The sequence below is a fragment of the Sciurus carolinensis genome, chromosome 1, assembly GCF_902686445.1.
Source record: "Sciurus carolinensis chromosome 1, mSciCar1.2, whole genome shotgun sequence".
NCBI lineage: Eukaryota > Metazoa > Chordata > Mammalia > Rodentia > Sciuridae > Sciurus > Sciurus carolinensis.
In genome coordinates this window covers 173,892,017-173,907,584 of record NC_062213.1, presented here as the reverse complement: position 1 = coordinate 173,907,584, position 15,568 = coordinate 173,892,017, and the positions used below count along the sequence as shown (strand labels likewise).

General features: G+C 39.6%; 1 protein-coding gene across 2 annotated transcripts; it reads left to right on the top strand.

The window, feature by feature from the left end:
• The first annotated feature begins 95 nt into the window (after positions 1-95).
• Positions 96-9,736, top strand: LOC124976494 (cytochrome b-c1 complex subunit 6, mitochondrial). Of its 2 annotated transcripts, XM_047539370.1 has the most exons (5): positions 114-237; positions 4,503-4,529; positions 4,952-5,099; positions 5,202-5,363; positions 9,542-9,736. In XM_047539370.1, exons 3-5 carry the CDS (start codon positions 5,037-5,039, stop codon positions 9,572-9,574), a joined length of 258 nt encoding a protein of 85 aa, XP_047395326.1. In that variant the 5' UTR covers positions 114-237; positions 4,503-4,529; positions 4,952-5,036; the 3' UTR covers positions 9,575-9,736. The 2 variants fall into 2 exon arrangements, with proteins under 2 accessions (XP_047395319.1, XP_047395326.1); XM_047539363.1 differs by lacking the exon at positions 4,952-5,099 and having other exon boundaries at positions 96-237.
• The last annotated feature ends 5,832 nt before the right edge of the window (positions 9,737-15,568 follow it).

Here is a 15,568-nt window from a genome sequence, read left to right as displayed (position 1 = left end):
CTGCCTTCAGCGGGTAGTACAAGCCAATTCGAGCGTGTGTTCGCGTCTACGAGGAGTATGCCGCACTTCCGGCCAGATCGCCGGATATCCGCCGAGTGACCCTTACAAGTCCTTCTTGATCCTGAAGTGGACTGGGTGCCGCTGTTGCTGCTGCTGGTGTTGAATCCAGAACCGTAGCCGGACATGGGACTGGAGGACGAGCGAAAGATGCTGACTGGATCCGGAGATCCCAAAGAGGTTAGGCAAGGCGATCAGCTCGACCCTTTTCACTGCCCTGTGGCCAAGGACCTATCCCTCTAAAAGACCAAAATACCAGGGCCCTCTTAGTTGGAATTTGCCCCCCTAGGGTTTGTAGGGTCTGGAGAGCTGGTTCCACCTACCCTTCTCCATGTATTTATCTAGTGACTTTGAAGAGGTGGCGGACTAATCTCTCTGGGTTTCGGCTCCCCCATTCTGTGACTGTGGTGAAGGATTAACAAGGGCGAAAGTGCCGTATCGACTAAACTTTCGTAGGCCCGTATTTTCAGCTAGTGGAGGACTTTGAAGATTTGCAGAGCAAACAGACCTACGCTGTTTTCTACCCCATCTCTGGTCAGGAGTCCCTGCCACATCTGTGGAGGTTCCGGGGATACGGCCTTACATTAGTTTCTGTTAAAAAGTGGTATCTTTTCTTTGGGGCAAGGGCGGTGACGAGAGAGTTGTGTTTTGGGGGGACCGTGTAGGATGGTGCAGTATAATTCTGTGGTGGAAGAGAGCTCTTTTCCGAAGAATGGTGACCACATCATCATCATCATCATCAATACCCATATTTGCTTACTATTCCAGTGCTTCGTGTGTACTGTAATACACATGGAGTCAATAAAATATTCTTTTGAGGTGTTAAGTACTATTATTGCCATTTTTACAGAAGAGGTAAAAAGCACAGAGAGGGTAACATCTTGCCTAAGTACACACAGATAACAAAATGGTGCAGCCAGGTATTGAACCCAGGCAGCATGGTTCTGGAGCCAGGACTCTTGGCTACAGTACCTTTATAGAAGCCACTAAGCCACTAGTTTTGTTTTTTGGTTTTTCTTTCCCTAGTCTCATTTCCTATCTATTCATTTGTCCTCTGGACATTTCAGGTTAGTCATTCTGGGCTCTGGGTTCAAAATAGTTGGAAATTTGTTTATTCCTTCATTTAGCCTAGTTTTATAATTTTCAGAAAGAAGTGAATTGCCTTAGAAAGTTCAGCAGGAACTACCACAGCTGTAGATGAGAAAGTAAATAAGCAGTTAATTTTCGAATTACGAAAAGGGGGTATTAGGGAGGCATGGTGGTGCATGCCTGGAATCCCAGTGACTCCAGAGGCTGAGGCAGGATCAAAGCCAGTTCAAAGGAGTTCAAAGCCAGCCTCAGCAATGGGGAGGCCCTATGCAACTCAGTGAGACCCTGTCTCTAAATAAAATACAGAACAGGGCTGGGGATGTGGCTCAGTGGTCAAGTGCCTCAGAGTTCAAGCCTGGGTAACCAAACAAAATAACAAGAGGGGTATTGCCAGGTGTGGTGGCACACACCTGTAATCCCAGCAGCTTGGGAGGCTGAACTAGGAGAATCCCAAATTCCAGGCCAGCCTCAGCAACTTAGCTAGACCTGTCTCAAAATAAACTAAAAGAGAATAGGAAGGGGGCTGGGGGCATACCTCAGTGGTAGAGCACCCCTGGGTTCAATCTCCAGTATTGCAAAAAAAAAAAAAAAAATATTAGTAATGCAAATAATAAAACAAAAAGAAAGAAATTGGGGGTATTTTATAAAAGGCCCATAATTCTTGGGGATTAATCATTTTTTAATTTACTGTGACCTTGGTTTTTTTCATTGATTGTAATTTTTCATATAAAGCAGTTCATATTTAGACTTAGATTTGGATTTGCTTTTTAAAACCTGTTTTCAGCAAAATTATTAGTGTTGTAGCTCTGCTAATAGGAAAGTGCTTTGCCTTGCGAGATGGTGCACCACTGTAATCCCAGTGACTCAGGAGACTGAGGCAGGAGGATCCAGAGTTCAAAACCAGTCTCAGCAACTTAGCAAGGCCCTAAGCAACTCAGCAAGGCCCAGTCTCTAAATAAAATATTAAAAATTAGGGCTGGGGATTTGACTCAGTGCCCCTAAATTCAATCCCTGGTACCAAAAACAAAACAAAACAAAATCTTCTAGGATACTAATTTCTGGTTTCTAACCCAGGCAGAATGTGATTTTAGGGTTTTTTGTTTTGTTTTGTTTTGTTTTGTTTTGTGCTTCACATTGAACCCAGGGTCTCAAGCATGCTAAACATGCATTCTTCCTCTGAGCTACATAAAATTTGAGCCCTGGGGCTGGAGTTGTTGCTGAGTGGTGGAGTGCTTGCCTTGCACACGTGAGGCACTGTCCAATATAGATGGACACAATACTTTTATTTATTGTCATGTGGTGCTGAGGATCAAACCCAGTGCCCTCCTATGTGCTAAGCAAGCACTCTACCACAGAGTTACAAACCTAGTCCCAACTAAAAATATTTTTTTAAAAAATTCAGAATTTACATCATAAACAACATTTTCACATTTATGAGAAATTTTTGCCAATGTGAGAATAGATAGATATTTCTAGCTTTGTGAGCTTTGGTCCTTTCTAATGGTAGAGAAGGAGATTGTATTATTTTGAAAACATAATGGTCATTGATCCTGTTCTTTTTACTTCTCTATATATCTTTTCTTTCCTTTCCCCTAAATGTGAACACCTGCATGCCTAGGCAGGCAGATATCTTTTTTTTTTTTTTCCCCCATTTTTGGAACCAGGGTTTGAACCAGGGGTGCTTAACCACTAAGCCACATTCCCAGTTCCTCTTTATTTTGAGACAGTTTCTCACTAAATTGCTTAGGGCCTCTCTAAAGGCCCTAAGTTGGTAAGGCTGGCTTTGAACTTGCAATCCTCCTGCCTCAGCCTCCTGAGCTGCTGGGATTACAAGTGTGCACCACCAGACCCAGCCAAATCTTATTTCTAATAGGTTGTTGAGATACTGTAGATTTGACTTTGCCCCAGATTTAGACCTATGCTGATGCTACTATGGGGAACTTGTTAACACTGTTCACCTTGGAAGAAAAGAAACTAAAAATTTAAAGTTTTATGCTTGAATCAGAATAGGTAGGACTTGGTATTTCAAGCTAATGGGAAAATAATGGAGTTATGTCGACCTTTAGTGCACTTATATTGATCCACAAGTCAAAAAGCACTGACTATAACCATCTTGGTTAAATTCTGGTTGCAGAAGTTTAGGTTTGACCATTTTTTATATTTCAAATTCAAGTTCAAAGCCCAGAAAAAATTAGCTTTCCTGCTAAATTGGTTTGGAAATTAAGGACTAAATTTAATTTCTAGCAGTTCTGGACTTTTAGTTCTGTAGGTCCCATATAAACATCTGACAGCTTGAATCTACATCATAAAATGTCTAACTATTGTATGTTATCTCTAAACTGGGATTACTTAAGGGATTGTTGTGATTAATCAACTCATAACAGACATGCTTTATAAACTGTAGACTGTCATGTACACTTAGGTTTTTGGTAATGAAAGTGAGACCGTGTTTGTCTTGAAATATTCTTGGGATTTGTTTTAATCAGGTACAGTAAGGTGACAGACATAGAGTCAACTGCCTTTTTTTAAAGTGGGTGTATATACTAGGATTAGACCCTGGAGTATTCTTAGCCTAAGCTACATCTCCAGTGTTCTACTTCCCCAACTTTGTGTGTGTGTGTGGGGAGGGTGCGGGGAGAGACAGGTCTCCTTAAGTTCCTGGCAGGCCCCAAATTTGGGATCCTCTCTCAGCCTCCCAAGTAGCTGGGACTACAAGTATGTAATTCCAACATTTTTTGCTCAGTGCCAGACATCATAGTGCCTGGCACATAATAATAATGATCACATCTGGCATTGTTCATTGCCACCACATCCTGCAAGACAACTGCCTTTGAATGTATTATAGTTCCCTAGAGAAGGGGACATGCCACACAATGAGGAAATTACATAGGCAGAAGAAGGAATCAGAGGAAAAGCATAGTTCAGGGCCTTGGATTGTGGGATGGAATAGGGGAGGCAAGCCTGATCAAATTTGGGATTAGGTAGTTTGAATAATTCTGGAGAGATCTGGGATGTAGGGCTGATTCCTGGTTGTCCTGTGTGATCTAAGAAAGGGGAACTTTGTGTATGAGACTTACATAAAGGAAGCGGTTGGGTATATAGGCTTTGGATTCATTGGGTTGCATATGAAAGTTGTGCTTCTAGGCAGGTTGTATACTCCCAAAATTAGCTAGCCTTGGGAAGGCAGCATTAGCTCTAAGATTAGCACGACTCCTAGAATGTCAAAATGTCATAAAATGCAGAAAATAAAATAGCATGATTAATATGTCCAGTGTTCGTAATTATAACATCAATATGATTGGGAAAATGTATGTCATAAAATTGCGGCTGACATTAATTTTGTTTTCCTTTTGTAGGAAGAAGAGGAAGAGGAGGAATTAGTGGTAAGAACTGTCTCAGGTTTGGACCCATTTCAATAAAAGCAGGAAGTTTGAGCTTCATGAAACTAAGGGCATTTTTATCTTACTTGATACCTTGGACAACAGGGGTGGAATAAAGCTTTAATACTACTTTGTAATGGAGTGTTTGGGTGTGTTTCTGGAAAGCTAGTCTTGGGGCTTCTTTGGTCAAACTAGGAAGGTATTTGTGGTTTAGTAAAGCACTCTGGAAGGAACTTTTCTGAATGGTTCTCTTATGTTAGCATGATCTTTCTAGCTGGGTACCTGGGATAGATAGGCCTGGTTCTCAGGCAAGGGGAATTGAAATTTTAGACATGACATATGCTAAAATGCTGTGTTAACAAGTAAAGCCTCCAGTAGATCTACTTCAAGTTTGGCCAGGTTTCCTTTACCACCTTGTTTTTCAGATAGGACTGAGGCTTTCAATGCATACTGACAACCTTGGAAGGCAGGAGTGTGAAACTTTTCCCTACTACTTAGCATCAGAATTGAATGGGAGACCCTATTTTGCCATTTCTGGCAGCAGTGTGGCTCTGCTTGCTGGCCTTCTGCACGGTAATTCAGAGGCAGCACCTTGGTTTGGTGGTTATATTAGCAAAGCATATGTGTTTGGTGTATCTCTCCTGAAGGTTCCATTTTGTTCTCTCTCTCCTTCAGGATCCCCTAACAACAGTGAGAGAGCATTGCGAGCAGCTGGAGAAATGTGTAAAGGCCCGGGAGCGCCTAGAGCTCTGTGATGAGCGTGTATCCTCCCGATCACAGACAGAAGAGGATTGCACAGAGGAGCTCTTTGACTTCTTGCATGCGAGGGACCACTGTGTAAGTCAGTCTGAAGTCAGGAAGTAGAAAGCTTACAATGGTCAGGAACACTTGGTGCTGACTTCCCATGCTAGGGCAGACCCATCTGTAAGCATTTACTGTGGGCCCTGTATGCCAAGCGTTTTATATAATCTTACCTAATCTTTATCACTTACACTGCAGATAGTTATCATTATGCCCATTTTACAGATAGAAGCTGAGACTCAAAAAACCAAAATGATATCCTAACTTGATACTGCTACATAGTAGGATAGCTGGATTTTGTTGTTGTTGTTGTTGTTGGTAGTGTTGGGAATCAAACACAGACCTTTTGCATGCTAGGCAAGTGCTCTACTACTGAGCTATACCTGCAGTCCTGATTTTGTACTATTTTACCCCATTTACTGGGGATTTAACCCAGGGTTGCTTTCCCACTAGCACTTTTGTTTTTTGAGACAGGATCTCACTCAGTTGCCTAGATTGGCCTTGAACTTGGTTCCTCCTGCCCCAGCCTCCCAAGTAACTGAGATTACAGCCATGCACCACTATGCTCATTGAAATTTGTGCCTTTTTCCTTTTGTGATAGGTAGTGTTGAACCTGGGGTAGTCTACCATTGAGCCACATCCCCAGTCCTTTATTTTTATTTATTTTTTTTATATTGGGGATTAAATCCAGGGGCACTTTATCACTCAACTACATCCCTAGTTCTTAATTACTTTTTTTATCTTGAGTCAGGGTTTCACTAAGTTGCTGAGACTGACCTCGAACTTTCAATCCTATTGCCTCAGCCTCCCAAATCACTAGGATTACAGGTGTGTGATGCCATGCTTGGCTATTTTTATTTTTGAGGTAGGATCTCTCTAAATTGCCCAGGCCGGCATCAGTCTTGCTAGTCTCCTGCCTCAGCCTTCTGAGTCACTGGGATTACAGGCTTGTGCCATTGCACCTGGCCATTTTGTATTTTAAAGTAACAGTCTGTTCTTTAATTTATATCCATTGATGTCTTGTACATAATAGTACATAGTAGTTGGTCTTTAATGTTTTATTTTTATTTTTTATTTTTAAAGCAAATTTGGGCTTGACTTATTTATACAGAAAGGTATTTTATGTAAGTTACACAGGGGCAGTTTTATATGGTTGCTTCCATTAAAACTGGGTGTTCAGTAGGTATATGAAAAGATGTTTCAACATGACCTGTGGTGCAGCTCAGAGGTAGAATGCTTAGCATGTTAGAGGCACGGGGTTAAATCCTCAGCAGCAAAAAAGAAAAAAGAAAAAGGTGATTAATATCATTAGCCATCAGGGAAATGCAAATCAAACCACCATGAGAGCTAGGGGTATGGCTCAATAGTAGAGCACTTGTCTAGCATGTGCAAAGCCCTGGGTTCAATCCCTACCCCTGCAAAAATAGAACAAAACAAAAAAATCAACATACCAGGTGACAAGTGTTGGAGAGGATGTGGAGAAATTAGAAACCTCATATACTGCTGTGGCAGTGTGAATTGTGTAGCCAGTCTGGCAATTCCTTTAAAAGGTTAAGCATAGATTTAATTTATGATCATAGTTAACACTGGTCAGCAATTGTACTTCTGTATATAGAGAAAATGAAAATATATGTCCATGCAAAAACTGTACTCAGATGTTCATAGAAGCATTATTCATAACAGCCAAAAAGTAGTGGCCCATTCATAATCCCAGCTCCTTGGGAGGCTAAGTTGGAGGAGTTCAAGTTCAAGGCAGTCCTTAAGTTTTAGGCAACTTAATAAGATATCTCAAAATAAAATTTTAAAAAGGGCTTAGAAGGTAGCTAAGTAGAAGAGTGCTTGCCATGCATATGCAAGGCCCTGGGTTCAATCCCCAGTACTTAAAAAAAGGAAAACTATATAAATAAATATCCATCAACAGATTAAATAATATGGTATAACCATAAAATTGAATATTATTTGGAAATTTAAAACATCAAGTACTGTCTTCAAAAATTATAGTATTACTATATGATCTAACAATTCCATTTCTGGGTATATACCCAGAATAACTGAAAATAGAGACTCAAATAGATCCTTTTTTTTCCCTTTTAATTTTTATTTATTTTTTTTATTCATTGTATACAAATGGGGTACAACTTTTCATTTCTATGATCATACACGATGTAGTGTCACACCATTCATGTAATCATTCATGTACATAGGGTAATGATGTTTGTCTCATTCCATTATCTTTCCTTCCCCCTACCCCTTATTTCCCTCTACACAATCCAACTTTCCTCCATTCTTCCCTTACACTTCTCCCTGCCCCCTGTTATGTATCATCATCCACTTATCAGAGAAATCATTTGGCCTTTGGTTTTTAGGGATTGGCTTATTTCACCTAGCATGATATTCTCTTAACTCCATCCATTTACCTGCAAATGCCATAATTATTCTTTATGGCTACATAATATTCCATTGTATATATACACCAGTTTCTTTATCCATTCATCTGTTGAAGGGCATCTAGGTTGGTTCCACAATCTAGCTATTGTGAATTGAGCTGCTGTGAACATTGATGTGGCTATGTCACTATAGTATGCTGATTTTAATTCCTTTGGGTATAAACTGAGGAGTGGGATAGCTGGGTCAATTGGTGGGTTCAAACAGAGCCTTGTTCATAGCAACATTGTTCAGAACAGCCAAAAGGTGGAGATAACTCAGGTATTCATCAGTGGATGAAATGGTGAACAAAATGTTCTATATACACACAATAGGATATGATTCAACTTTAAAAAAGAAGGAAACTGACACTACAATATGCATGAACTTTGAGGACATTATGACAAGTGAAATAATCGTGTCACAAAAGACAACAATTTTATCCGGGCACCGTGGTGCACACCTATAATCCCAACAACTTGGGAGGCTGAGACAGAAGGATCAAGAGTTCAAACCCAGCCTCAGTAACTTAGCAGGACCCTAAGCATCTCAGTGAGACCCTGTCTCTAATAAAATATTTTTTTAAAGGGCTGGGGATGTGGCTCAGTGGTTAAGTGCTCCTGGGTTCAATCCCTGGTGCCAAAAGAAAAAAAAAATTTTTTTTTTATCATTCCACTTGTATGTGGTATCTAAGGTATCACATTCACAGAGTTGGAAAATAGAATGGTGGTAGCCATGAGCTGGGAGGAGGGAAAATGTAGAGTTATGTTTAATGAGTAAAGAGCTTCAGTTTGGGAAAATGAAAAGGTCATGAAGATCACTGGTTGCAGAACAGTGTACATGTACTTAGTGCCACAGAAATGCATTTATAAAATCATAAAAATACTAAATGTATATTTTTCCCACAGTTTAAAAAAAATAAAGTACTAAACATGCTACAACATGGATAAATCTAGGAAAGATGCTACATGCTAAATGAAAGAAGCCAATACAAAGTCACACATATTGTATGATTCCATTTTTATGAAATGTCATGATCCATTCCCTTGTGTGCCCTCCTGGTGATTTCTTAACTCCCCTTTGTAGTCATTCAACAAATATTTAAATACTGCTTGAGCCAGCACTGAGTTAGGATCTGGCAGTGAGACAGGCATACCCTTTTCCTTCACTGAGTTTGAATCAATGTGGGAGTAATAACTAAGCTGTGGTTAAGTCTGTCAGGTATAACCTCAGAATGGTATTCACTGACCCTCCCTACTTCAAGCTGCCTCACCTCACACCCTTCCCCCATTTTATTTTCCTTGTAACATTTACTACTATCAGAAGTTGCCTTATTTATGTGTTTATTATATTCCCTCATTACTTTCTAAGTTCTGTAAACAACAGAGATGTTGTCTTGTTAACAGCTATAACTTGGCATTTAGAACAGTGCTGTCAGAGTAGGTGTCCCATAAATGTTGAATTAATAAGTAAATATTACTATCACTGTGGTAGGAGGTATGAGTTTCTGTGAGAAAGGCAGGAGGGGCAGATTTGTGTGGTGGTAGGGGTGTTAGAGCCTTGCAGGAAATGACATGCCAGTTCTAAAGGAAGAATAAAGATGGAAAAAAAGTGGGAGAATTCCAGATAGAAGAAATAAATTCAGACAATTGAAGGGAGTTCATTAGAGCTTAAGTGTATAAGGAGAATGATGAGAAAGGAGACAGTATAATTCCAGGTCATGAAGGACCTTCCTTGCAAGCCATAACATTAAAACTGCCAACTGATGACTTTCTGTTCTTTCCATCCAGGTGGCCCACAAACTCTTTAATAGCTTGAAATAAATGTGCAGACTCATTCACTGCAGACTTCATCAGTGAGCATCAAGATATTTTCTTGTGGTTTTGAACATGGCGTTTGTTTTAAGTTCACGTGAACCTCATGGATTTTGACTTTAGGCAAATAGCTTCTGTATGATTCCGTTTTAATAAAATCTGTGATCTGCAGACCTGCCTCCTGTCCTTTTTAAAAAATTTAGTGTTTATTTTTTCCCCAGTGCTGGGAATCCTTACTTTTTTTTCTTTTTCTTGCAGTGTTGGGGATTAAACTCAGTACTTCTTGCATGCTAGGCAGGTGCTCTACTAGTGAGCTACAACCCCCCATTTAGGTTTTTTTTTTTTTTTTTGATACCAGGGATTGAACCCAGGGGTGCTTAATCACTGAGCCACATCTCTATCTCTTTTTTATATTTTATTTAGAAACAGGGTCTTGCTGAGTTACTTAAAGCCTTGTTAAGTTGCTGAGGCTGGCTTTGAACTTGCAGTTCTCCTTCCTGAGCTGCTGGGATTACAGGTGTGTGCCATTGCACCTGGTTTTTGACAGCTTTTTGGTTTCAGTGTCTAACAAACTTCTTTAAAAAAAAAAAAATTTTTTTTTTAATTTTTTTTTTTTTTTTTTTTTTCATTTGGATGTAGTACCACATTCCCCTAATTCAACTGTTTGGAAAGCTGAAATAGGACTGTAAGTTCAAGCCTAGCCTGGGCAATTTAGTAAGACTGGTTCAAAAATAAAAAGGGCTGGGGGTAGCTCAGTGGTTGAGCACTTGCCTAGCATGTGCAAGCCCAGGGTTCATAACCATCAAAACAAAAACGAGGTGGGGGAGCTGCTGGGGATATAGCTCAGTGGTAGAACACCCTTGGGTTCATTCCCTAGCACTTAACAAGGGGAGTAAAGGAGGTTGTGGGAGGAGGGATACTGGCATCCATCCCATCAGATGAGAAAAGGCATATGGGTAAATGGTACTGGCAACGTAATAGGAAGGATAATGGTAGCTAGCAATAAAAAATGGAGTTGCAAACATAGAAAAGGACAAAACAAAACCCTGTGGTTTTGAGGTAATGGGATTGGGATCTGAACTACAAAAAGATACAGATTTATTTAGTAAATAAACAGATGCTTTATACACATACATGTATGTACATGTATGTGTGCTTTATACACATACATGTATGTGTGTAAGGAATACATACATTCCTTAGCTCTGTCCACAAAGGGCTTCATTCTCCAATAAAAGGAACCAAGTCTGGAGGAATGGGTGATTCCAGGGCCAAGGCAAGGAAAGTACAAATGCATCTACATATATTTTGTTGAGGAAGAAGGAAGTGTTGGAACAACAGGGAGGGGTGTAAGCATCAAAATATACAAAAGGAGGACTGGATTATAACTTGTTGAATAAAAGAGTCCATTAATGCATAATTATGTAAGTAAATAAATCAGTTGAAAGTTTTGGTGTGGAAGAGGATACTAATGAATTATAAAAGGAGAAAGTAAACTGGAGAAAGCTGGCAAATAGCTTATATGAAAGCTGACGTCACTGATGAAGAGCTAAACTACTCAGATCAATGAGAAGAGAGCTTCATTGTGATTTTTTTAAAATAAAGAATACTTAAAAATTTTTTTAGTTGTTGATGGACTTTACTTATGTGGTGCTGTGAATTGAACCCAGCATCTCACATGTGAGGCAGGCACTCAACCACTGAGCCACAACCACAGCCCATCATTGTGATTCTTAGAAAAAATACATAATATAACCAGACAAATAAGGTCATTCTACAAAATTGGGCATTTTACAAAATAATCCTTGTGTTGAGGTTATGAAGGAGAAACTGAAGAACTTTCAGATTCAAGGAGACAAGATGATAATGCAACAAATGAATCTGAACTGGATCCTTTTGTTATTAAGGACAGTTTGGGGACAACTGGTGAGATTGAATATATGACAGCAGTATGAGTGTTAAAGTTTTAATTGCAAATAAAAAACCCATCAAGCACAATGCTATACGCCTGTAATCCCAACAACTCAGGAGGCTGAGGCAGGAAGATTACAAGCTTAAGGCCAGCCTAGGCAACTTTAATTTTTTAGTAAAAATTAAAAAGGGATGGGGAGGTCAGGTGTGGTGCACACCTGTAATCTCAGCAGCTCAGGAGGCAGAGGCAGGAGGATAGCAAATTTGAGGCCAGCCTCAGCAATTTAGTGAAGCCCTGTCTCAAAATAAAAAATAGGGCTGGGGATGTGACTCAGTGGTAGTAGAGCACCGCTGGATTCGCTCCCAATACCAAATAAACACAACAAAAAGCCCTGTGTGAAAGAGAAAGTCCACTCTATCTGAAGAAATATTGGGAAAAAACCAGGTAGGTGGTCTGGATTTGGCTCACTAGTTTGCAACTTCTGGTTGCACATGAGAAAAATCTATAAAAATGCTTAACACCAATAGAAAGTCTGTCAAGTACAGTGGGGCACACCTGTAATCCCAGTGACTCAGGAGGCTAAGACAGGAGGATCACAAGGTCAGGGCCAATCTCAGCAACTTAGCAAAGCCCTAAGCAACTTAGTGAGACCCTTTCTCAAAATAAAAAAAAGGGTCGGACACAGTGGCACACATCTATAATCCCAGTGATCAGGAAGCTGAGGCAGGAGGATTTCGAGTTCAAAGCCAGCCTCAGCAAATTAGCTAGGCCCTAAGCAACTCAGCAAGACCCTGTCTCTAAATATTTAAAAAGGGCTGAGGATAAACAGCTGAAAGGGAAATGAGGAAAACAACTCCATTTGCAATAACCTCAAAAAAAATAAAATACTTGGGAATCAATCTAACCAAAGAGGTAAAAGATCTCTACAATGAAAATTACAAAACATTGAAGAAAGAAATTGAGGAAGACCTTAGAAGATGGAAAGATCTCCCATGTTCTTGGATAGGTAGAATTAATATTGTCAAAATGGCCATACTACCAAAAGTGCTATACAGATTCAATGCAATTCCAATTAAAATCCCAATGATGTACCTTACAGAAATAGAGCAAGCAATCATGAAATTCATCTGGAAGAATAAGAAACCCAGAATAGCTAAAGCCATCCTTAGCAGGAAGAATGAAACAGGGGGTATCACAATACCAGAACTTCAACTATACTACAAAGCAATAGTAACAAAAACGGCATGGGGGCTGGGGAGATAGCTCAGTTGGTAGAGTGCTTGCCTTGCAAGCACAAGGCCCTGGGTTCGATCCTCAGTACCGCAAAAAAAAAAAAAAAAAAAAAAAAAAAAGAAAAAAAAACGGCATGGTATTGGCACAAAAATAGGTAGATCAATGGTACAGAGTAGAGGACACGGACACAAACCCAAATAAATACAATTTTCTCATACTAGACAAAGGTGCCAAAAATATGCAATGGAGAAAAGACAGCCTGTTCAACAAATAAAAAATAAGTGCTGGGAAAACTGGAAATCCATATGCAACAGCATGAAACTAAACCCCTATCTCTCACCCTGCACAAAAATCAACTCACAATGGATCAAGGACCTTGAAATCAGACCAGAGACCCTGCATCTTATAGAAGAAAAAGTAGGTCCAAATCTTCAGCTTGTTGGCTTAGGATCAGGCTTCCTTAACAGGACTCCCATAGCACAAGAAATAAAAGCAAGAATCAATAACTGGGATAGATTCAAACTAAATAGCTTTCTCTCAGCAAAGGAAACTATCAGGAATGCGAAGAGAGAGCCTACAGAGTGGGAGAATATCTTTGCCACTCATACTTCAGATAGAGCACTAATTTCCAGAATATATAAAGAACTCAAAAAACTCTACACCAAGAATACAAATACCCAATCAACAAATGGGCTAAGGATATGAACAGACGCTTCACAGAAGATCTACAAGCAATCAACAAACATATGAAAAAATGTTCACCATCTTTAGTAATAAGAGAAATGCAAATCAAAACTACACTAAGATTCCATTTCATCCCAAGTAGAATGGCGATTATCAAGAATACAAGCAACAATAGGTGTTGGAGAGGATGTGGGGAAAAAGGTACACTCATACATTGCTGGTGGGGCTGCAAATTAGTGCAGCCACTCTGGAAAGCAGTGTGGAGATTCCTTAGAAAACTTGGAATGGACCCACCATTTGACCCAGCTATCCCACTCCTCGGCCTATACCCAAAGGACTTAAAATCAGCATACTACAGAGATACAGCCACATCAATGTTCATAGTTGCTCAATTCACAATAGCCAGACTGTGGAACCAACTTAGATGTCCTTCAATTGATGAATGGATAAAGAAAATGTCATATACAATGGAATATTACTCCGCCATGAAGAATGATAAAATTATGGCATTTGCAGGCAAATGGATGAAACTGGAGAATATCATGCTACGTGAGATAAGCCAATCTCAAAAATCCAAAGGACGAATGATCTCACTGATAAGCGGATGATGACACATAATGGGGGGTGGGAGGGGGGCAAGAATGGAGGAAGGAGGGACTGTATAGAGGGAAAAGGGATGGGAGGAGTGGGGGGGAAGGAAAAAATAACAGAATGAATCAAACATCATTACCCTATGTAAATGTATGATTACGCAAATGGTATGCTGTTACTCCATGTACAAACAAACAACATGTATCCCATTTGTTTACAATAAAAATAAATTTAAAAAAAGAAAAAATATGAGAACATTCCAAAAAAAAAAAAAAAAAAAAAAGGGCTGAGGATATAGCTCAGTGGTTGAGTGCTCCTGGGTTTAATTCCCAAAACCAAAAAATAAATAAATTAAATAAATAAAAAGTGCTGGGGATGTGATTTAGTGGTAAAGTACCCCTGGATTGAATCCCCAGCAAAACAAACAAACAAAAAACAAAAATAATAAACAAAGTAGTCATGTCAAAAATGTGCACCTTGCACTTCAGAAATAATCAGCATATGAATTTAGTACAGCCAGGAAGACTGTGAAAAGCTTCACAGGTGGCAATTGAGCTTCTGAAAATCTGAAGGATTATATTTGCAAAAATGGGGTGATGGGCCAAACTGAATCTATTGTCCTAGTCTCAGGGATGGTCAGCTTTTCTCAGTCATTTCTCTTTTTTTTTTGAGATGGGGGTCCTGCTGTGTTGTCCAGGCTGATCTTGAACTTGCAATCCTCCTGTCAGCCCTGAGTAGATGTTAGTTATAGGTATGTGCCATGCCACCACACCTGGCTTCTCCCAGTCATTTCTGACTTAGATCCCATTTCATGGTGATGTATAATATTGCAAATACCTTTATAAATGCTGGCATTTATATGTAATCTGGTTATTTTCCAACTTTTTTTTTTTTTTTTTTTTGGCAGTCTTGTGGATTGAACTCAGAGAACTCTACCCCTGAGGTATATCCCCAATCCCCCTTTTTAAGTTTATTTTGAGACAGGTTGTCCAGCCTGGCTTCAAACTTGAGATCCTCCTGCCTCAGGCTCTGGAGTCGCTGTGATTACAAGCATGTACCATCTTGCCCGGCCTTAAGTTTTCAATTCTACAGCAAAGCTAAAATTTTAGTGAATATCCCTAAACCCAATACTATAATTTTAGTAAATGTTTATTATGCTTATATAAGTATTTATACTTACTTATTAAGTTTATTACATTTAGTAAAGTATAACTATACTTGTTTTATCATAGGAAAGGTGAATTACCCAGAGACACCTCCAGAATTCTGCCTAGGACACTTGGGTCTGTTACTAAATAACAAATGAATAGGGTGAAACCCCATGAAGCCAGGCAAAGAACTACTGAGTAGTTCTAAAATGAACAATTCCCAAGGTTAAATATAGCTGGAAAATATGTGTTTGGATCAACTAATGGAGGAGTTCTCATTGAACCTGAACATCTGAAGCATTAAGTAGCAACTTCAGAATATGCCTCAGCAGTAGAACTAAACTAACTCTAGAGGGAGACTGCTCAAGACATGCCACAGCAACATATCTTAACAAGAAGCCTTGAAGAGATCAAGCTCATTAACCAAAAGCCTAT